This window comes from Musa acuminata, chromosome BXJ1-1, assembly GCF_036884655.1.
Source record: "Musa acuminata AAA Group cultivar baxijiao chromosome BXJ1-1, Cavendish_Baxijiao_AAA, whole genome shotgun sequence".
In the NCBI taxonomy this organism is placed as follows: domain Eukaryota; kingdom Viridiplantae; phylum Streptophyta; class Magnoliopsida; order Zingiberales; family Musaceae; genus Musa; species Musa acuminata.
The window spans coordinates 12993209-13015265 of NC_088327.1; the positions used below are offsets into that span (position 1 = coordinate 12993209).

General features: G+C 38.2%; 3 protein-coding genes across 3 annotated transcripts; all 3 read right to left on the reverse strand.

The window, feature by feature from the left end:
- Positions 1 to 3548: 3548 nt before the first annotated feature.
- On the reverse strand, positions 3549 to 4822 carry LOC103997631 (probable pyridoxal 5'-phosphate synthase subunit PDX1.1). The gene has a single exon (XM_009418921.3). The coding sequence runs from the start codon at positions 4722 to 4724 to the stop codon at positions 3789 to 3791; it is 936 nt and encodes a 311-aa protein (XP_009417196.1). The 5' UTR covers positions 4725 to 4822; the 3' UTR covers positions 3549 to 3788.
- Positions 4823 to 5784: 962 nt separating this feature from the next.
- Positions 5785 to 12107, reverse strand: LOC135674541 (phosphoenolpyruvate/phosphate translocator 1, chloroplastic-like). Its single transcript, XM_065184486.1, has 9 exons — positions 11592 to 12107; positions 9574 to 9696; positions 9345 to 9497; positions 8921 to 9006; positions 8669 to 8753; positions 8395 to 8514; positions 8161 to 8229; positions 6214 to 6343; positions 5785 to 6103 (listed from the first exon to the last, which is right to left on the reverse strand). The coding sequence occupies exons 1-9, from the start codon at positions 11970 to 11972 to the stop codon at positions 6033 to 6035; spliced, it is 1218 nt and encodes a 405-aa protein (XP_065040558.1). The 5' UTR covers positions 11973 to 12107; the 3' UTR covers positions 5785 to 6032.
- A 1396-nt stretch (positions 12108 to 13503) lies between these two features.
- On the reverse strand, positions 13504 to 21133 carry LOC135674534 (uncharacterized). Its single transcript, XM_065184475.1, has 5 exons — positions 19566 to 21133; positions 16490 to 17512; positions 16020 to 16245; positions 14467 to 14609; positions 13504 to 14008 (listed from the first exon to the last, which is right to left on the reverse strand). The coding sequence occupies exons 1-5, from the start codon at positions 20961 to 20963 to the stop codon at positions 13721 to 13723; spliced, it is 3078 nt and encodes a 1025-aa protein (XP_065040547.1). The 5' UTR covers positions 20964 to 21133; the 3' UTR covers positions 13504 to 13720.
- Positions 21134 to 22057: the final 924 nt, after the last annotated feature.

Sequence of the window (22057 nt, forward strand, 5' to 3'; positions counted from 1 at the left end):
TGTTCTCGTTCGCCACCACTAATTGGAACATTGAAATAACTTTTTAATCTATTGTTTTGGTGTTTCCATTAGTGAAACCAACGATAATAGGATAAATGGACCTAGATCTTTCACTTTCATAACTATAGAGATTCTAATATAAAATTTTTAAATCTACGAATCAGGTACGTCAAAAAGATCTAACTACAAGATATAATCTATAATTAGCACCAACCAAATTCCGCTATATATAACATATAAACAATTAAATGGAAGGTAGAATGAATTCACCCAAAACCAAGTTTGGTAATTTCATATATCAATGGTGTACCAATTAGGATTCCCGGTCTGTAGCAGGTTGAACATACCGAGTTTTGAAAAAAAAAATCCTAAAAAATCAAAAAGATCCAATACAGTATCTGTACCATCCTGTACTGGACAGCACAAACCCTGTACGAAGCGTATTACATAGTATAAATCAAAATACGACTCCCGGGAACACCATATCTCACTAGGGTTCGAGAGAACACATCAAATTGCCCCCAGAACCTCACCCCTGGAGAGTTTCCAGGCCGATGCAGTCAAACCTAAATACCTAAATAGCAACGACAAAACCAAATAGACTGTTAATAAGGCTATTAACACTCGGTTGAAATTGAGGCACCTTAATTGTTTATGATGCTTCAGAGACACCTCTAGAGGCTAATTAACTGGTATTTAGCCGTTATTTGCAGGGTTCTTCACATTGACATGGAGGATTCTGGATCAATCACAATCCACTTTAGGACTACGGGACAGTAATTTAACCTCCAATAGGAGGATAGCAATTCCAGACAGCAGGTAGATGTTCCTTGGTTTGCATATCTTTGACCACTGTAGAAGTTTTCAGCAATAATTTGATCTTTGTTAGCTGCTCAAACTGAATATTTTATAGCAAATGAACAGGAAATATAGGCTGACAGATTTTAAGTGAGGAAATTGTAGGAAAAGTTTAGGGAGGAAGAGAGAAGACAGAGGAGAGGGGGTATAAGAAAGAGGAACAAGACTCATCCGATTGGACTGCTTTATAACATAAAATACAGATGAAATCAACTTTGCAACTACTTCTAATGGACTAATTAGAATTTGACTCACATCAAAATCTAATCAAATAACATCTGGATTCAACTTATAATGTATCTCAACACCTTTTGTTATCATTCCTATCTTTTTTTTTTTTTACACATCATGCAACACACTGTGTTTCTTTCCTAGCAAATAATCTCCAGGCAACCTTATATTATTGTCACGAGGAAAATAATCATGATACCTTCAAAGATCGCATCTGTAGCCAGAGGATGAATGCTCAGGCTTCAAGACACACATAACAGGACAACAGGGATATGGTACTGCGTTTAAGAAAGGGATGAATGGGAATATTAAAAGAAAACAAGCTATCAAGCAACTTATACCTACTTCATTGTTTACCTTAGACATACTGCAAACACACCTGAAAATGTATTTTTGTTAATCAGACATACTAATTTAAACTGCTTCCCCAGAAATAAGAATGCCTATATGACTATATAATGTTAATCTTAAAGATAAATAAGAGTCTTCCATACTGCTTATGCAGTCTCCTATAGTAATCAAAGCCAAAGGACATCTGTATTTGATAATTGCTTATTCAACGTAATTTCCTCTTTAATTCATCATATACATAATCAACTTCTCTCACCATAATCATCTAATTTTTCGACTGTTGGAATAATCATCTGCGACACTAGTTCCAAATTCTAACTCAGTTCCCACACTAATAATCAACGTTTGTTGTATCGCCTAAGTCGGTATGGTATGTGTGGTACAGACCGATATGACTATGAGATGTGAATCGCTCGAGTCTCCATCGGCACATCCCAACGTCATGTGTTGATACACCAATATATACCGATACATATAAACCAACAAATCTTTGAGATGGACCTGGCACTCGAAATGGCAAACCCTACTGATAATAATCTTTGATATTTTACCTCTACTCAAATTAGATCCTTAGATTGCAAATGTGTTTATAGTTTTTCAGTTCCAACAACAATATAATTTTGACAGTTCCTACGATCACAATCATCCACTATATACTCATCAATGCAATCAGCTGTACCAGATTGGATCGAAGTTGACCCTAAAGTAGTCACTTCACTCAACTACATGCATGTCAAAGTTTATCAGTAATGAAACATGATCATTAAATCAAATCTGCTATTACTTGGTTGAAGCTACCCTTACTATAAAACAATAGATCTCTAATCAAAGCTCTTCAAATCAACGTTTGTTATACCGCCCGAGTCGGTATAGAACGGGTGGTATGGACCTGTCCGATCAGCGACTAAGACGCAGATCATCCGTGTCCTGATTGACATGCCCCAGCATACCGTATGTTGGTACATCGATACAAACCCATACGTACCAACCCAACAAATCTCCAAGATGGGTCCGATACCCAAAATGGCGAACCCTGCTTGGGAAGCACGAACACGCTAGTTTGGGCCATGTACCGTGTCCGACACGTGTCAAACACAGATTTATCACCGACTCGATAGGACACATGTCCAACACGTGTCCTTTTTTATTATTTATTTTTTAATTCATTGGATGCGACATTCACGTGATGGACTCAGTGCTCGTGGGCGGAGGAACCCTTCTTCCTCACTAGCGTCCCTTCTTCCTCACCGGTGAAATCTTTGGCCCCTCGGACCACCACCACTTGCCAGCCACCTCTATAATTTTTTTTAAAAATGACGTATCGTTGTGTCCGTGTCATGTCCTTATCCATGCTTCTAACCCTTCTTCAAATAAACAAGCATGCCTCCCATAGAAAAAGACTTATGTCATTTGACAGGATCAGATACCCCTTTCCGTCGATAAGTAAATTACATAACAATCATTCATTAGCTAAAGTATCATTCATTCTGAATCAATCATAAATCACAAATTCTTCAGCATAAAACATAACAGAGTGCTAGGATTTCAATCAGTGCAAGTTCAGAGTGATCTAACCAATGCCTCAAACAAGAGTACAGGGTTAAATGTGCCTCCTTGAAACGATATAAACCTAAACATCCATATCACAACTGAGTGCGACACTTATTTTAACATACATGATTAGTGTAATATGTAAGAAACTATGGTGACCTCAATCAAGCATTCATTTAGAAAACCAGACAAAAAGAAAAGAAAATTAATACTGAGATTCTCAGCTAGGAAGATGGAAGGAGATATACAAACAATTGTACCTGAAAGAGGGATTCGGTTTGCCATCAAAGATCATCAAAATTCAGCATAATGAAATCTGCCAAGCAACAATACATTCTCTGTAGCCATACAATACTAATGTCTTGAAGCTGATACACATATTTCAGATAAACAAAACACATAAGCAGTCATTATAGATCAAACACATGTCTGTCTCGCAGCTAATACATATATTTCAGATAGACAAAACACATAAACAATCATTCTAGATAAACCACATGCCAGCAAATCCAAATAATGTTAAGCATATCATGGATGGATGTAAAGAACATAACATGTTAGGAAATTAGGCCCCTTAATGGCCTTAAAATGCATTATTAAGCCACAGAAATCATTCAAATAGAAGCAAACAAACCTACGTGGAAATAAGAGCAGACAAAACCTATAGATTTAAGTGCAGAATGTTTAAACTGCTTATAATAAAGCAAGCAATTCATGAGAAGCTATTTTGATTCAGTAAAGAAACGATCCAATTGTGAAACGAAGAGAAAACGGCCGATTGTTTCTGTGCTTGCCTTCTACTCCGAGCGTGTGGCAAACCTCTCGACCTTGGCATCGTTGAGATTGATCCCCACCATGGCCTCCCCCAGGCCGCAGCTCACCTCCGCCAGGATCTCTGGATCGCTGTAATGGGTGACAGCCTGCACGATGGCCCTGGCCCTGCGCGCAGGGTCGCCGCTCTTGAAGATTCCGGAACCGACGAACACGCCGTCGCAGCCGAGCTGCATCATGAGGGCTGCATCGGCCGGGGTGGCCACCCCACCGGCCGCGAAGTGGACGACGGGCAGCCTGCCGAGCTGCTTGGTCTGCATGACGAGGTCATAGGGCGCAGCGATGCGCTTGGCGAAGGTGAAGACCTCGTCGTCGTCCATGTTGCGGAGGGCGCGGATGTCGCCCATGACGGAGCGGACGTGACGGACGGCCTCGATGATGTTGCCGGTGCCGGCCTCGCCCTTGGTGCGGATCATGGCGGCGCCCTCGCGGATGCGGCGGAGGGCCTCACCGAGGTCGCGGCAGCCGCAGACGAAGGGCACGCGGAAGTTGTGCTTGTTGATGTGGTGCTGGTCGTCGGCGGGGGTGAGGACCTCGCTCTCGTCCACGTAGTCGACCCCGATGGCCTCGAGGATCTGGGCCTCGACGAAGTGGCCGATCCGGGCCTTGGCCATGACGGGGATGGTGACGGCGCGCTTGATCTCTTTGATGAGGCCGGGGTCGGACATGCGGGCGACGCCGCCCTGGGCGCGGATGTCGGCGGGGACGCGCTCGAGCGCCATTACGGCACAGGCGCCGGCCTCCTCCGCGACGCGCGCTTGCTCGGGGGTGACCACGTCCATGATGACGCCGCCCCGCAGCATCTGCGCCAGCCCCACCTTCACCGAGAAGGTGGACGACTTCTTCGGCTCCAAGAGGGCGGCGCCGTTGCCGTAAACCGTAACCACGCCGCTGTCCGACATGTTCGATGAAATGACGTCGCCTTCTTCTTTGCGAGAGACGAAGAGGAAGAAAAGATGGGGGTTCTTTCTTCGACCCGATCACTTCTTGACGGAGAAGGGAGGAGAAAGGTTGGGTATATGTTGGGGAGGGGAAAGAGTGGTCGGCAATAAATGATCACCACGTGGCCTCTCCGCAGCCCTTCGATTTCCATCTTCTGAACTGTTGTCTCGAAAGGATACATGCTAAGTCACGGGTGACGGCTGCGGCTCGCAATTCCTCTCCAACTTGGACTACGTGTTATTTTATCCATTTTAAAGAGATATATATATATATATATACGGGGAATTTATTTCCTACAATTTTTTTGTTGATTCTCTATTTTTAATAAAATTAAGATATTATCTTAGTGAAAAAAAGATTTCTAATCATTAGGCGTGTTAATCATCTTATGAATCTCGAAAAACATTATTTATGTAATTAAATTATTAATATCTTACTTGACAAAGTAAAGAAAAAAAAGAAAGGATGACCATTGCAGAACACGTCGAGAAGAGAAAGAAAAGGGAGCCACCACGAACCGTCAAACCGACACCAAACGAGAAGATAAAAAGTTGGTGTTATCACAAAAAAGCAATTCTGGCCCAACGAGGAAGTAATTCCAAGGAACCTTCTTTGCTTGCGGTTGTTGCTAATCCCCCCTGGAAGAAAACTGACATGCAACAATGCTGTTTTCAATCTTGTCGTTCGGGTTTCACACTTTATTCCATTCCATAGTATTTAAAATGTAATAGCATTCAAATCAAAATTTGTTCTCCTATATCAATTGGAAAGAAATGCACAAAAAAGAACCACCATAAATAATAATCGTTCAATAAATTCACGAAAATATAACTACTATGGATCTTTTCCCATCGAAATATGTATAATATAATATCTCTAATTCAATAAAAAAATTATTCAAATATGTTTTACTCTTACCATCGAAGAACCTTAACACCAGAAGAAAGCATTCACCTTTGTGCTCTGATGTGGATCTTGCTGTTGCACATGGAATGGTGAAGTGAGCTACAACAATCCATGTTTCACTCACAAAACCAAAGAAATCCGTCATGGTTCTTCCACATGCAGCACAAGTCGCCATTTCAATTACATTGGGAAAAAGACCTAGACGTTGAGAAGCAAACAGGAGTTGTTGTTCCAACTCAGGCTCAGTTAGACATGCCATGGAAAATTGGAGAAGACGAACCAGCAAGACAACATATCGCTTTATTAGTAAGATGAATTAAAACTCTTCGGAGCGCATCACAGAACAAAACAAAAATGGTTAGTTATGCAGACTTGGGCTTTATCTTCTTTACCCTGGAATAGAGGAAAACTCCAGCAAGTGCAACACCAGTACCTGCAGCAAAAACATTTCCTGATAAAAGGCACGGAGGACACAAGTGATACTTGCAGGGTGACTGATTCTGATATGGGACCAGAAGGGTTAGGAGGGAGATAAAGTTTTACCGAGTGAGTTGATGGGTGAAACCGGTGTCCTGAAGAAAAGGACGGAAGTCACAATGACCACGACCCGCTTCACACAGTTGCCGACAGAGTGGGTGACAGGTGATACCCTTGCCAGTATCATGTATGAAACCTGATGAAGAAAAGTGAGATAATATTTGTAATTAAGACATATTGGCAAACAGATGAAGAGAAAGATATCTTGTGCTTACCAGAGTAAATAGAGAAGTAATACATGAACAGTGAGTATCCTCTTGTTCAATAAAGGGACAATAGGTGATTCACTATGTTTTTTGCAATAGCACAGAGACATCAAGATTCCAAGTAAATGACTTGCAAGCCACACAAATTTTAAAATAGAAACACCTAAAACCATGCTCCATATATTTGAATTATAAGGGTCTCCCAATGAGGTCAAAGGACAGTCTGGATCTGGTAAACAATGGCTGGGATTACAATCAAATAAGCCTATCATGAGGACAAATTCAGGTGGTTCTATATTGAAAAAAGAAAAACAATTCACCACCAATATGGAGCGACAAGTATATTAAGAAATGAAGTGCTTGTGAAGGGAAAGAAGGTCAAAAAAATTTGTTAGAAATAGAGGAGACAGCAGATGAAGATCCATGAACTAGAAGAGAACCTGTCCTTGATAAAAATAAATTGCAAGAGATGACATGTTACCAACTTTAAGTAATCAGAAAGTAAAATGATTATTAATGTTATCTTCTACTATCTACGTCTCAAAACTTCATAAGCTCTAAACCATAGTAGTATGAGTTATAATGTGTGAAACTTCAGTACCAGCATTTCTGCAGTTTTAGACTACAGAGCATTAAGAGGTATAGTCTCTTTTCAAAAGATGTCTTCAGAGCTAGTCTGAAAACTGGTCAGTGTTTTAGAGGCTTTTAAGTTTTCCAAGTCCACCAATACATATCAAGACCCATCCAAATGATTCATTGTGCATCTTAGCCCTTGCTTGGATTTAGAAATGGCCTATTATCCTAGATCAAAGTGGCAAGAAACTGCACAACTCTATTGATATTCTTAACATATATGTACTCCAATCTTATCAGGCACTCTGAGCAGATATTCACCACCAATAGTGCATCTTTTGTCACTTACAATCTGGTATGTTCATTTCATCTTGCCAGCAAAGACTTTCCATTTCTACTTCTTTAACACTTTGTTATCTCTTTTTCCCTAGACACTAGGCTGGGAGCATGACCAAACAAGGATAAGCAGGTACATAACTTCAGCTTCTAACATCCAAAAAAAAAATCAGCACAAATGAGGGAAAAGCAGATGCAGATGTGAAGTTTCATGAGGGAGAGAAGGCCAAAGGAATGGGTAAAAGTGGAGGCAGAATGAGATAATTGTCTAAATGAGAAGATCAGCTTTGATGCACGTCAGTGGAAGGGAAAGATCCATGTAAACTTAAATAGATGGAAGTGAAGTGATCGTTGTTATGCTGCCATTGTTTTTGATCACTTGCACACTAAAAGAAACCCCAAATAGTGGTATCTAAGCTTCTAAACACCATCAACTTTGAAGCATAGTGGCCAACAATATAATGATATAGTTCCAATTATGTTATTTACAAGATTCTAGCCCAATCTAGACACAGCACTAAGACGGAAAGAGAAAGAATTGCAAATGAAGCAGAAAATATTTGCAATTGTATCTGTGAATGTATGTGATTCTCAATAAATCAACTCCAGTATACAAAAAGCAAGCAAATTACCAGTGACACAAAAACATAAACAAGCTACTCCTATATTTAAAACATGAGAGCGAGCATCCTTTTAATTTGTCTATCAATCAAAATATTTTAGAAACATAAACACATTGACCAAATTGCTGAATACAAGTTTAAGTGGAAAAGTATATGATCTCAGGAAGCACAGATGTCTATGCACAAAATATGAAAAATAATTTAGAATATCTCACCTGCTGATAAGCATGAAAGCAGAGTGCAGCAAGAAGAGATCTCAGATATATCTCTTTAAAATTCAAACCCTAGAACACCAAGCCAAATTGAAAATAACATTAGAATTACATATTTCTGAAGAACCACTTATATGTACAACAATTTGTATATGTAGATATAGACATTTAGTAAAAACTTTATATATCTATATGTACAATTAAGCAAGAATTTGCATTTTTGAGACTTGTACTTACAGCGGACTGCAGATATGAAGGGGTGACCTTGATGCCCTCCACAAAAAAAGTTGCAGGAGCTAGAAGGCAAAATGACATGATAGTTATTATAGAGAAGAGATTTATATTGTCCAATGATTCCTGTAACAACAGAAAAAAAGTTGTCATATTTTCTTCATAAAGTTGCTTCATTATAACTAAGTGATACATTTCCCTACAAGGAACAACCATAATAATGTTATAAAAGATTACATTATACACGTAGCATATACATTCTTCTAGATATCTATATCACCTCTTTCTTAACCATGGCTTTCTTGCTAAGCACATTCCGGGATTGGAAGGTCAGATTGGAAGCCATCGCACTCCAAAATCCAGCCCTAATTACAGCAAAAAATCAACCGATAAAGATTCTAAACTTCTGAACCAGAACTGTTTTCATTTGAGAGAGGGACAGAAAAGCCCTTGAGTGCTTCATGCAATCAATCGTCAATATTTTCCAAACCTTTTTAATAAGCTCTAAATTTGAAAAGTCATGATCTTTTACCAATTAAAAGAAGCTTCAGTGAGAGAGGCCAATCCCACGCCACCAACAATTGGCACAAGAGATAATAGAACCCATATGGTAGGCATCTGCTTCACATCAAGTAAGAAACTATTTTTTTATGGAGCAAACTCATGAAATGTTGAAGCTATAAATTACAGTTTAAAGAGAAATTTATTTATGGTTCTGCAGGTTAATGGTCCAATAGTCAAAGAATAAATATCTGCAGTTCTACTAATTCTTTGTAAGAAGCACATAAACAGATGGCTGATGGCCTAAGTTTTAGAAAGATTACAATCTTCAAACTGCACAGTTTTTTAAGGCATTGAGAATACAAAGTAAACATAAAAAAACAATTGACTCATCCAGACATAAGGTCTTGTTTTAACTTTTATGCAAAAATGTGAAAAGTTAAAAAAGGAATTACCTCTCCCAAAAATAAGGCAGAAAGAAGTACAGAGAAAAAAGGCTCCATAGCTTTGATTGTGTGTGTGAACGAAACAGCAACCTTTCCCAGACTCATATTCGTAAAAAGGTTGCCCATTGTATGGACCATAGCTAATGGTAAGATGACAGCAAGCTGAAGAAGATGTCCTAATTAGAAAAAAGCTTTCTAACTGATCACTTCTTGTAATTCTCAACTAAGCATCACATACCTGTGAAGCAGAAATCTTTGGTCGCTTGTATAGATTGGTGGTCCACATAAACAAGACAAGAAAAGTTCCAACTGCAAATTGAACTGTTGTGATTGTAAGTGGAAATGTAAAACCCTTCAGAACCTGTGACATGTAAAGGAAACATATATGTTACATATGCCACATCAGATGACAACGAAAAGGAAACACCTAATGTCATGTGCTTCACAATTTCACATCACAGAAGGTATCTACTGACAGTTTATCAACAAAAACATTTTCCTTCTAAAACAATATGATACAAAAGCCAAAGAAACTAATATATATTTGCCCCAAATTCAGCTAGAAAGTAACTCATCACATGATCACTTCAATAACATCTCAGTATTAAATGGAAATATATTTATTAAATCTGAAAATAATAAATGTCACATCCACCCATCTCTGCATTACCTATTAATTGTGAATACACCCTAAAAATCTTCAGCCATCACCTTTAACAGCAATTTAAGATGAAACAAACCACAAAAGTTTTCTTCATCTCATCAGATTTATGTGTTTCCATGCGTTAAGAAGAAGTCAACAGTACAAAATATTTACCTAAGCAGCTGAACCTAATTTAGAAACAATTATGTTTGTTGACATCCTCCAGATTTTACTGTTCTCTTTTTGTTACAATAAGCATATAAAATTACATAGGGGTCAACCAAGGACAAACTACATCCATCATGTTAGAACCTAAACCAGATCAAAAGTAATATTGATGACCATGAAACTAGTGACCAGGTCACTATAATCAAATTTTAAAATCCTCTGTATAGTATGGGGTCAAATAAAGTTGAAATTATAAAAAAAAAAAAAACACTTCTAAATATGAGCATTACCAACCTCAAAGGAGGTCAAAAAAGAAGTGTTGTTTGGACTATAGGAAGTCTAAAGGGTTCAAAAGATTTGACAACCAAGGTCATCAGCTTTCATCCATTGTCGAATTTCTACTCACATGAATACCTAGGACATACTTTGATGCAAGTTCACAATATCTTATGTGTCTCTTGTCTATGAGCTTTGTGGCTCTATTAACGTGGTCACTAGACCATATATGCCTTTTTACATATGCAAATACAAAAACATACTTAATATTGCTTACTCTGGTATTAGCAAATATTCTTCCTGGCTCAGCTTTTAAGAGGGTCACAGTATCTGGCCATGAGCTGTTTGAGTAACCTGTGCCAGGTTTGCTATAGAAAACAAGCTCTCCATAGTACAAAGAGAAATAATTCAATAAAAAAACCATATCAGTGTGCAAAGACCACCACATTTCATGCTACATGAATTGATTTTGAACTTGTTTTATCCTCCCAGCCAATATATCAGGTCTATGAGGACTTGACACACACAGCGTAATCAAGCTAGAACTATCACGTCAGTACAAGCTAAAGGGGAGGATTTTTTTCAGAATATTCCTTAGTCTAAGAATATTGTTCTCACCACTCTATAAACAGGAGTTCAAATATGATATTTTACTTTTATCTCATACATTGAACCTCTCACTGACTTGACTTGAGTATGGGATTGGAGTGATTTCCCTGGACATTCCTACGAGGAAATCACCAAGAGAAAGCATCCAACCTCCTCGGAGATCTGGTTCTGATGCATGACGAGTCGGCTCCACTATGTGAATCAATAATCAAATCTGACACTAATACCCCTGAAATCTAACAAACCTGTTTTTTTATCTTAGCAACCACTTCAACGATATGCTGCAGAAATTTTCTCAACAAACCCATCAGAGTTTGTAATGAAAATAATTTAGAGGAGAATCCCGGCAAAGTGTAGTCATTTGTAACTCGTACGGCAAGAGAAAACCATTAAATCTTTCATTCAAAATAGAAACTCGGATCATTTAGGGTGGAGTACCCAAACAAGTGATCTCCAGATCCGAAGCAAAAGGGAAAGCAATTGTAATCGAGGGATTCAGAGCCGCCAGTACCAGATTAACATCGCAAAGACGAAACGAAGGAAGAGGAGAGAACACGTGCCTGCTTATTGTAGATGTTGAAGTAGATGTTGAAGAGGTACCAGAGACCAAACAACGACCCGAGCTGCAGCGTCTGCAGCAGCCCTCCTCCGCCGGCATCCTTGGACACAGCGTCGCCGTCGGGGACGGAGGTCGCACGGACCGCGAGGCCATCCTCGGGCCTCCGATCCGAGAGAGACGGGAGGGAGACCCAGGGGAGGGGGACCGAGGGACCATGGGAGGAGGCAACGACGGAGAATGAGGGGACGGCGGCGAGGGGCCGCAGGCGAGGCCCACCGCGGTGGAGAGGGAGGAGCAGCGGCGACCACCGAGGAGCCGGCGGCTTGGTAGAGCTTCGGAGGAGGGGAGGGGCGGCAGAGGGCGAGATAGCGGCGCTCTGCATCGCTTCTTTCTTACTTCTTTTATTCTTTCTTCCTCCTTTCTTCTTTCTTCCACAGAGCAAACCGACTACTTATGTTGGCCTTCTTCCGCTGCTTATCGTCGTTGGTGGCAGTGCTTCGAGCGTATCGAGGAGAACACAAACACACGGTTTTGTAGTTGAAAACAAAGACATGACATTAATAATAACAATAAAATGTTTCCTGTAATGTTCGTCAGAGACAAAAAAAAAACAAAAACACAATTATTATATTTTATTAACTAATATCCTATGTTTAATTTGATTGTCCGAAGGTTTCAAATCTCGATCTTATTGACTAAGTATGAATCTGTCTTTAAATTTTTATCATCATCCAATTATATTATTGTTATTCTTATTATGGATATAATTTTACTAAATAATAATGCAAGGATGTGTTGAAGCAAATCACATTCTTAGAATATGATGTTAATTTTTATTTTATATTTAAAAATAAAAAAAAAATACTTGCTGGGTCTCAGATTAGATTGGTTAGGGTTCAATTGTCAGTAAACCTTTTATAGAAATATTTCACATATTATTATCATAAATCCCTAAGTTTTTAGTTCTTTAAGATTATATTCAGTGAACTATTATATCACGAAATTATTATTTTATTCTTTAACTGAAAGATACACTATGAGATATATTTTTTTATCACTGCTAATTGGATACTTACTATTTTTCATGAGGATTGATCCACAAGAAGCTTACAGATCCATACAGAGCATGAAACTACAACCAAGACTCTTCCAGGATTTAGGAATATAAGAGCATCAATATAAGACCAATCCTTAAGTCAAAACTCAAAACCCAAAACCATATGGTAGTTTAAAATAAAAATATCATTTTATGAAGAAAAAACCATGGTAAATGATTGATAGGAACCTTCAAGGAGAAGAATATAAAATTGTTGCAACTACAAAAATACCTATAACCACATCATAATTAAGGAAAAAGACAAAATTGGCTTCAAAAGAGCATATGAAACACTAGAGTAATTAGCACAAATAAGTTAAGGAAAACCATGGAATTTTTTGCTATGTGATTTTCTAGCAGTTCAATTCTCATATATCTATTGTTATCATGTTGGTTATAACTCTTGAGATACTATTTGGCAACAATCATAAGCAATCGGCCACCCGACCGCATAACTGTTTATTCTCCTTGAACCAAATTAAATCACTGGTCATAAATAAATAAATAGATGCATTATCATTTTATGGTATGGGTCAGCAAGAATACCTTTTTAGCACAGAATGATTCAGCATCTGGAGTTGATCCCTATGGCAGCATGATAACTCTTGCCTATGACACTGATCAACAGATGTACAAGCCTGCCATTACAAACCCATAGTTCAATTATACCTGTAATCAGAAATGCAAAGATTTGATGGACTCAATTTGGACAAATTTGAAGGCAAATGCATCAGGTTACACCACAGGTGAAAAGCAACTACACAAAATTATTGACTTCATCCAAGCAACGCAAGGACAAACTGCAGGAACAATGGCATGTAAAAAGGTTCTTTCAGAAGAATCCAATAGATACAGCAAGAAATTTTACATGGCTTCCTGTTATTACTTGGCAGATATCCAACAAAGAATACATTGATCCCGCTTGTCATCTGGTGCAATGTCATAATACTGGCACATCCTGAAGCCCCACGTTCAGCAAAATCAGCCACCTCAACATAGTCCAGTGGAAAAAAAAGATACTATTGTAATTACAATCAACTGCTTGGTAAAGAACCCATGAGAATCACAGGGCTTCGGTTTTTAGGCCTCCATATTCTGTCTGGCTTTGCCTTAAGTAAAGCATTAGAGAATAAATTTGAAGCTGAATTGGAATTTGAAGGTAAAATCAGTTCATCCAATGGTTCCTCACTCTCAACATGACCTTGGATACTTAGATTTTTGGTTGCACCAGTTGGCTTGCGACAAGGGCAGATGATCACCTTTGCAAGGCAAGGCTTGTGGAAGATGGACCCACAGGAACCACACCTAGCAGCTTCAGCTTCCTGTAATGAAAAGTAAAATTCCACCATCACCTATCCTGATATATTAGTTTATAAGGTACATCAAATTGCAATGGGCTGATTCCAGGCCAGTCAAGCTTAGTAGTACAACTGACAAGCATAGATCCAAATAGTACCAAATCCACTTGCCTATCAAGGTTACCTAACATGAACCTCACATGTTTGTATTATCAATGGGTCATCACAAGGTCTGATAGAGCTTGGATGTAAGCCAGACTTGAAAAAAAAGACGTTGGAACTTAGAATAGTTTGTGATCAGGTCAAGATTTAAAATTAAAAAACATTATGATCAAACCCAAAATCAATCCAAAAATGCCAGCAAGCAAGTTGACCATGATTAGCATCGATTCAGTAGGTGGCTCGTGAGCTTCATGATTGGGATGATCCAACTAGGTTATTCCAAGATTATCACTTGTAACTAATGAATTAGAGAGACTAACCTGAAAGGGAAATATGAGAGACATCGGGTCATCACAGACTTGCCGGGCGGCACAAGGAACACCAGTGTCATAGCACACAAGGCACTGTTGTGTGATGTGCTCGAGGATCTTATTTGAAACAGTTTCTAACATGATGGGAAGCGCTGCCAATGTAAAGAAGAGAGGAATCAGATACAGATAAAGGCACTCTCAAGAGTATATTGATAAACACAAGCAAGCAAGCATCAAACTGTTGCTAAGTATACAGTTATGCTTGTAGTTAGTTATTTGCACAGGACTGAATATACAAACACTTCATCATATGTATGTACATGTTCAGTAGCATACATACACTACATATTACCATAACAAAAAAAAGGTAAAAGAGTACAAGCAATGGTTCGTTTTTGCTCGAAAACTTCAGGTTTACATGGTTCTTGAAGTCTCCATACTGGTTTGTGGTCCAAACTTAAGGTCTACCTCCTATGTATTCAACAAAGAGAATTATTATGTGACTGACTTACGAGGAACTTTTAAAGATTTCTGTTCTCGATTATGCACAAGGTCATCAGAAATAGATTAAGAACTTCTTACAGATTATGAAATAAAATCCTAGATTGTTTAGTCTCCATACGTTGGATTTTTTGCAGTGTAAAACTCAACAGAATGTTCAAAAAGAAAAAGAATTGAAGATAGGTGGGGAAAACGAATAAACAAGTAACTTAGCAGAAGAGGAGTTAATAGTTAGAGACTACATACCAAGAAAATATGGCTTAACTAATAAAATGGTCAGACACCTTACTTTTTCCCTTAATGTTCTTTTTTTTGTTTGACATCAAGAAAGTCATATAAAGAGAGAAGCGGAAGGATATCAGACTTGAAGAGTGAAACATGATGAGAATTATAAAAAACAATTACACAAACTCCTTTCATTTCTTTTTATTATTAAAACACAAGTTCAGTGTTTCAAAATTTTATATGATAACAATGTGAATAGCAAGTGAAATGGATTTTGACAAATTCATACATTTGGAATGTGTATTAATACATATTAGTCGGGAATTATGTGCAAATGTTCTTGCTAGGTGATTCATTATCTCACAATTGGACCTTTATGGCTCTCTATACATACATGCATACATAAATATACATATATATATATATATATGTATATGTATATATATATGTATATGTATATATATATGTATATGTATATATATATGTATATATATATATATGTATATATATATATATATGTATATATATATATATATATAAGTTCTTTTCTTATTGTTAAAACACAAGTTCAGTGTTTCAAAATTATATATATATATATATATATATATATATATATATATAAGTACATAAATATAAATATATATATATATGCATGCTTAGAGTCCAATATTGCTGATGACATTCTATCTTGATACATGTGCTCAAACAGTCCACCCTCTTTTACTTTTGCAGCATGAGGCATTGTGCTAAGAGCTTGTCTACATGTATTGCTCCCTAGATGTGCCTGCTATGAAACTATTACTCAATTAATGAAAAATCATAAAATTACTAGATACCTGCAAATGCCCCTTTTGATAGATCGACAAGATCTCGTAGTGCAAAAAAGTCATTACTTTCAAGAAGATGTCGGCGAAATCCAAGGCCTCTCTGAATGGAGGTTCGGAAAGGACAGCGAATATAAGGGAACATGGCACTTATTTTCTTCCTGATACCCATAACATGAAGCAAAGCTGGTACTTTGGAAAGCAGAAAGGGATTCATTGCACTCACACAGAGCATTGGCTGGAAAAAAAGATGTAGCATGTATTAGCATTTAAAATAAGCAAGAAGATTCTTCATCCAGAGTTCTCCATGTCACAAAAATTATATCAACTGACCACAAAAAACTTAAACTCTCATGTTATAAGTTTAGGAAGACAAGTCTATGCCTAACCTTTAATAAGAAAAACAATAGATCATATCTTGCAAACATTAATCATTTTCAAGGACGATAAGCATGATCAAAAAATGCTAATTCACAGATTACCTGGTCATAAATGGATTCCAAATATGCTTTTGCTAACTGAGAAACCGGATAAAGAGAAAAATCCCAGTGATGCAAGACTTTTGCTGGCAGAACTGAAGTATCATTTGTATGACATGACGCACAAAATAACTGACCAGTATACTCACAAAATCGTGGCCTTCTCCATCCTAATGTCTGAACAAGCTCCCCCAACAATGTCTTTGTAACATCCAACTGTTTGTGGCATCCTGCACAAGTATAATGCTGTAATTCCAACAACTGTTGCATAGACTTTCGAGGCTTTATGTCAACCACAAGAGGTATTGTCTTCCCCAATTCAGAATGATCTTCTGGAGAATCCTTATAAGTTGAAAACTTTGAATTCCAACCCTTCCCAAGCTTTTGAAGGGATTGGGGAACTAGAGTTTTTAACAAGCTAGAATTATAAGCCATCTTGCCTAGGGACAAAAAACAGAGCAGAGGGCTTGGAAATCCAAAAGGGTATCTTGAGTTAAGAACTGAGTGCAAACAATCTTGAATAAGAACACTCCTCTTGCTGACAACATCTGGTGATGCATTTCCAAAAATTTTCATTGATTCTCTCTCAACGAAGGACCATTGGGATGGAAGACTTAAATCGTGGTTAGAAAAAAGAGTTCTTAGATGCTGATAAAGTGCAAAGAAATCGCGGTACCGTCGTTCAACTTCCCATTGATCATTAGCACTCCACACTTTTAATACATATACAGTATACTCCTTGACACCAACCAATCGTTCCCCAAAAGAAACATCTCCTATTTTCTGTTTTGCTCCAATGACCTCAACCCAATCAATTCTGGAGGGATATTGAGCAGGTGGATAAACATCATCTGTGCCTGAAGTAGAAGCGGTTGAGCTACCATCTCTAAAATGATGAGACTGATGATTTAAGTACCCTTGGTTGGCCACGGACCTGATTCCGATGGACTCTCCTGTATCTAGTAAAATTTCCTCCATCTCCAGAACCATTTCATCATATGTATCACCAGCATCTTGTTTCTTGTTCTACATAAGAAACAACACATCTTACTGTTTGAGAAGATGAAGAATCTGTGAATATAATTACCATGTATCACAATAATCTAAAACTACGACAGATCTAATTAAGCAAAACTTTTATTGTTGGCTTTGGAGTTAATAAGGTTTAAACAGTGGCCATCGGGCTTAACCAACCAAACATCATAGATTAATGAAAGTTATACTGACCGAGTCAAAATTATTTCAACAAAGACAACATGATAAAATAACCCACCAAGAGTGGAGGGTTAGAAAGCCCTCAAGTCCACCATGTCAACAAAAACCAATCAGGTAGGCAACCAAACATAAGAAAAGAGTTTTCAGGATTAATTCATCTCCAGATAAATTAGGCCAATTATCAGGAACAAGCATAAATGGGAGAGAAAGAGAAGGAAAGGAGGGAGCAAGATTTTTGGTAGGTTGAAGGCTGAAGTTTGAACCATATCAAAGCCTACTTCCATTTGTTTGTTTCGGCAAAACACCACCTCAAAATGTGAACCTTGAGCCTAAAATGGGCTAAATATACTCAAATTGCTTTAGCAAATTCTATTAGTCAATATATGATAGATAATTCATGAAGCATCATATATAATTGATGAATTTATTTGGGGTTTCTAGTTCAAGGATCTCAATGTCTATATGGGCCATGCTCAGAGTTGCAAGTATTTTGACATGGAACTTGTACATGGTGGGAAGAACTAAGGAATAATCTCACCTACCATACTTTACAGTTTTCATTATATTTTCTTGTACATTTTTGCATATGCCAGGAGTTTATTTGTGGTAAAGAGATCTCACTGTCTGAATTGGTCATGTTGAAAGGCATGCAACATTTTGACATGGTTCCAATACACGGTGGGAGAACACAGAAATGTACCTTAATGAGGCTTCCACGTCCCACCGAAGTACTAGCCCAAGGTGAAAAAACAGTACATGTAAGTATGCTCCTCTTGTGATGGTTCCCCTATCATATAGTATGTACTGGATGATATGTAGGTACATTGGAAACTTAATCTATTGTTAAGACTAAAAAATGAATATGAACAACAAACTTGTTCACAGGTGGTAAAATCAACTTGACTTTGTTTGCAGGTTGTAAAGCCAACTTTTCTTCTTTCTTTTCTTTACTCCTAAATTTTTATTAGAAGTGGGAAACATGACATGATCATAAGCTTCTTTTCTTACGAGATGTTGATATAACTTCCTTTAGAGGGTGAAGGATAGGAATAGAACATTGTTGCTCCATAGATGTTAAAGTCAACTTGAATTCATTTTTTATTATATGAATTCCATCAGTTCCTTGAGTATGTTCCTCAACTCAATGAGTTCAATTCACTGTCCTTTTTCCAAGACGATGCCAGTCCATGAAATCAACAAAAAGGTAACTTAGATCAAAACCAAAATGGAGGTCTCAGTTGCAGGATCATAAAAAAGATTCTCTAGCATGTCACAAGCTATTAGCCAAATTGATAGAAAGAAATAAAAAGCATAATCAAAAAGTCAGGTATAACACCTAAGGCTATTAAGAATATGTCACAACTAGTCTAGGAAGAAAAGTTCGCAACCTAAGTAATAGACAAATGTATCTGAAAAGTAATATGTATTAGATATTATTCACTTAATTATTTAAAGATAAATTTTCCATAGACTAATTCAATGAGTTTTATGAGAAATGTTAATGTAAGAGTTTGGCAGATGCATCGTCATTTCATATCGCAACTGTCAAGCTACACTTAAAGAGCGATGGTGAGTCTTGAAATTTCTGCAAGTTTTTTGTGATTATATGAGAAAGCCAACAGCTTTCAGGTTTCCCAATCTCATTTCCATATTTCTAGCTATATTCAACGATATTCAACCCATTCTAAAAAGCATCACGATGTATTTTTTAAAACTTAAAACATTTCCTGGGTCAACCAAGAAATTAACAAACTTAACTCAGAGTATTATAAATAGACATTTCAAATATCAACAAAGTATGAAAATGGAAGATAATCTCTGATTTTCTTGTATGGTATGTTAAATACAATTTGCATTTGCTGACCTGATCAGTAAAAATATCCTCTTCTGCTAAGTCTGTAAGATTTGCAGTCCTGTTCAACTCTATTTGGAAACTTGAGCCCTGGCCATTGAGGACCACTGGCGGGGACAAACTTGGCTTATCATGTTCTTGACACAAGAATTCTTCTCTCTGAAATGCACCAGCTGAAACAGAAGAATATGCCATAGTATCATGGTCAGCAGGAGTTGATTCACTAAACACCTGTTTTTCTGGAGCTTCATCCACATCAATATCTGAAATTATCCCATTATATATGGAACAGATATCTCCTCTGAGACCTTTGTGCATAGATTTGATTTGATCTTCTACGGTATCTTCTCCTGGAAGAGACTTACCCTTCTTTGAAATTTCATGATCATCCAGAGGGTTCTTGACGGGAGAAAGTCTTACATTCTGGTTAGGTTGATCAGTGCCATGGAGTTGACAACTCGGTGCTGATAAATCTATGACATCCTCTTCTTTATTCACATCATGAATGGAACCTTTTGATGGCACAACTGACTGGAAAGTAGGTTGGTCTTGGTAAAGCGATGGACATTGTAAACCAAGTCCGTCACACTCTCGCATTAGCTCATCCAAATCATCAGAACCGAAAGCTATGGATGAGTTCATAAGAAGTGGATTTGGGTTGTCACGTTTAATCTCATCAATGCACAGTGATTTCCTTTTCTCATACCGACCACTTGAATTATGGCAATCTGAACTGTATTCAAGCATTGAGTCCTCACCGTCGGAATGTTCATCTCTGGAGTATGTATCCTCATCTGCATCAATCATCATCCTGCTTTCAGCATCAGGGTAAGAGTCAAAGTTCCCCGAAGAATAAACCTCTACCGCACAAGAACATCCATCATTATGTCCTGCAGAGATCTCATCTCGAGCCAAAAAGTCTACCACTTTCCGGTTACTCGACACTATTTCCTGCCGGCCCTCAACTTCCCTAACCGGCGTGCCGTCACCTGGAGGATCAACAGATGCAGGATGCAACGAACCCGTTCGATCCGAAAACGCCATAAGACGTCGGGACCAGGAGGGACCAACGTCCCTCGGCGACGCGACCCCGCCCTCATCCGAGGGTGGGTCGAATCGATCCCAAGGGGCAGCGGCGCCTCCGTTGGGCCGAGCCCTCAGGGAATTCTCGATCCCGCCGCTGAGGTCGGAGAAATCGAGCAGGTCACCGTAGTTCCCGACGGAGCTGCAGAGGCTGGCGCTGCCGAGCACCGAGTTGGCGCTGCAATACCGCTCGAGTTCGGAGACCTCGCCGTCGCAGGACGAGTAGTTGGAGTCGGCGTCGTCGTCGTCGGAGCCCTGGCTCTGTTGCTGGGGGAAGAACTCATCGAATGGGTCGGGAGGCGCGGCAGGCGGAGATCCGGCCTCCATCGATCATGGGGATCGCGCAGGATCGTGGCTTTCTTGAGGGATTCGATTGCACCTGGGGCAGGAAATGGGATCGAGCGACGTACCACCGGGAGAGGAAGGGTGAGAGATGGGGAATGATGCAGGCTGGGTTGGGTTGGTTCATTCGAGCCTAGATGAAAGAGAAATGGTTCGATTAGTAAGCGGGCCGAATTGGAAAAGAAGGTATTCGAGGAAGGAAGGGGAGGAATTGCCACTCCGATCACTTTTACAAATCAGTCCATATGAAGTACAAAATGACACATGTACCCTCGCAAATCTTGGCAATCACTTTTACATTTCTGTCCTACTCAAGTCCAGAATAACACATTTGCCCTCGCAAAACTCTGCGATTACTTTTACATATTTATCCTCTTTCAAGTTAACAATAACACATTTAGCCTCCAACATCTTCACAATCACTTTTAATTATTGTCCTCTTAAAGTTCCGAATAACACATTCGCCCTTCCAATATATTATATATATATCCTTCCAAATATTAAGATTATTCATGTGGATGCTACTCGAGCCATCCACGTCTAACTCTAGTTAAGCTTGAATTAAAAATATATTTAATTTATCTAAATATTTTTGATTTTATAATACGATAAATTTAATATATATATATAATATTAAATTCTTGTAACATTATATTATCCTTAATGAGAGAGATAATGAGATTCACTTACGTTGAAAGAAGATTATTCTCCTCAAGTCTGAGGGCACTTAATTAAGAAATCTATTTTCAATACAATAAATAGCAATCTTCCGAAAAAAGCATCCTCAACGGGTAGAGATTGACTTGTAGATCCAAATATCATTTGACTGTTTGTTTTGACAAGTCTTTAAATTAGATTGCTTGAGGTTGATGTTCTTGTTTGTAGCATGAGACATAGAACAATAAATGTATCTTAAACCCAATTGAAGGGCCAATATGATAAACAACAGTATCAATACTTCATGCATCATTATGCCCTATTATATATCATAAAAGCTTTGATGCTAATTGTCCCAATTTATATATATATATATATATATATATACAAAGTTTCAAGGCAATGAAAAAAATTAGAATTGT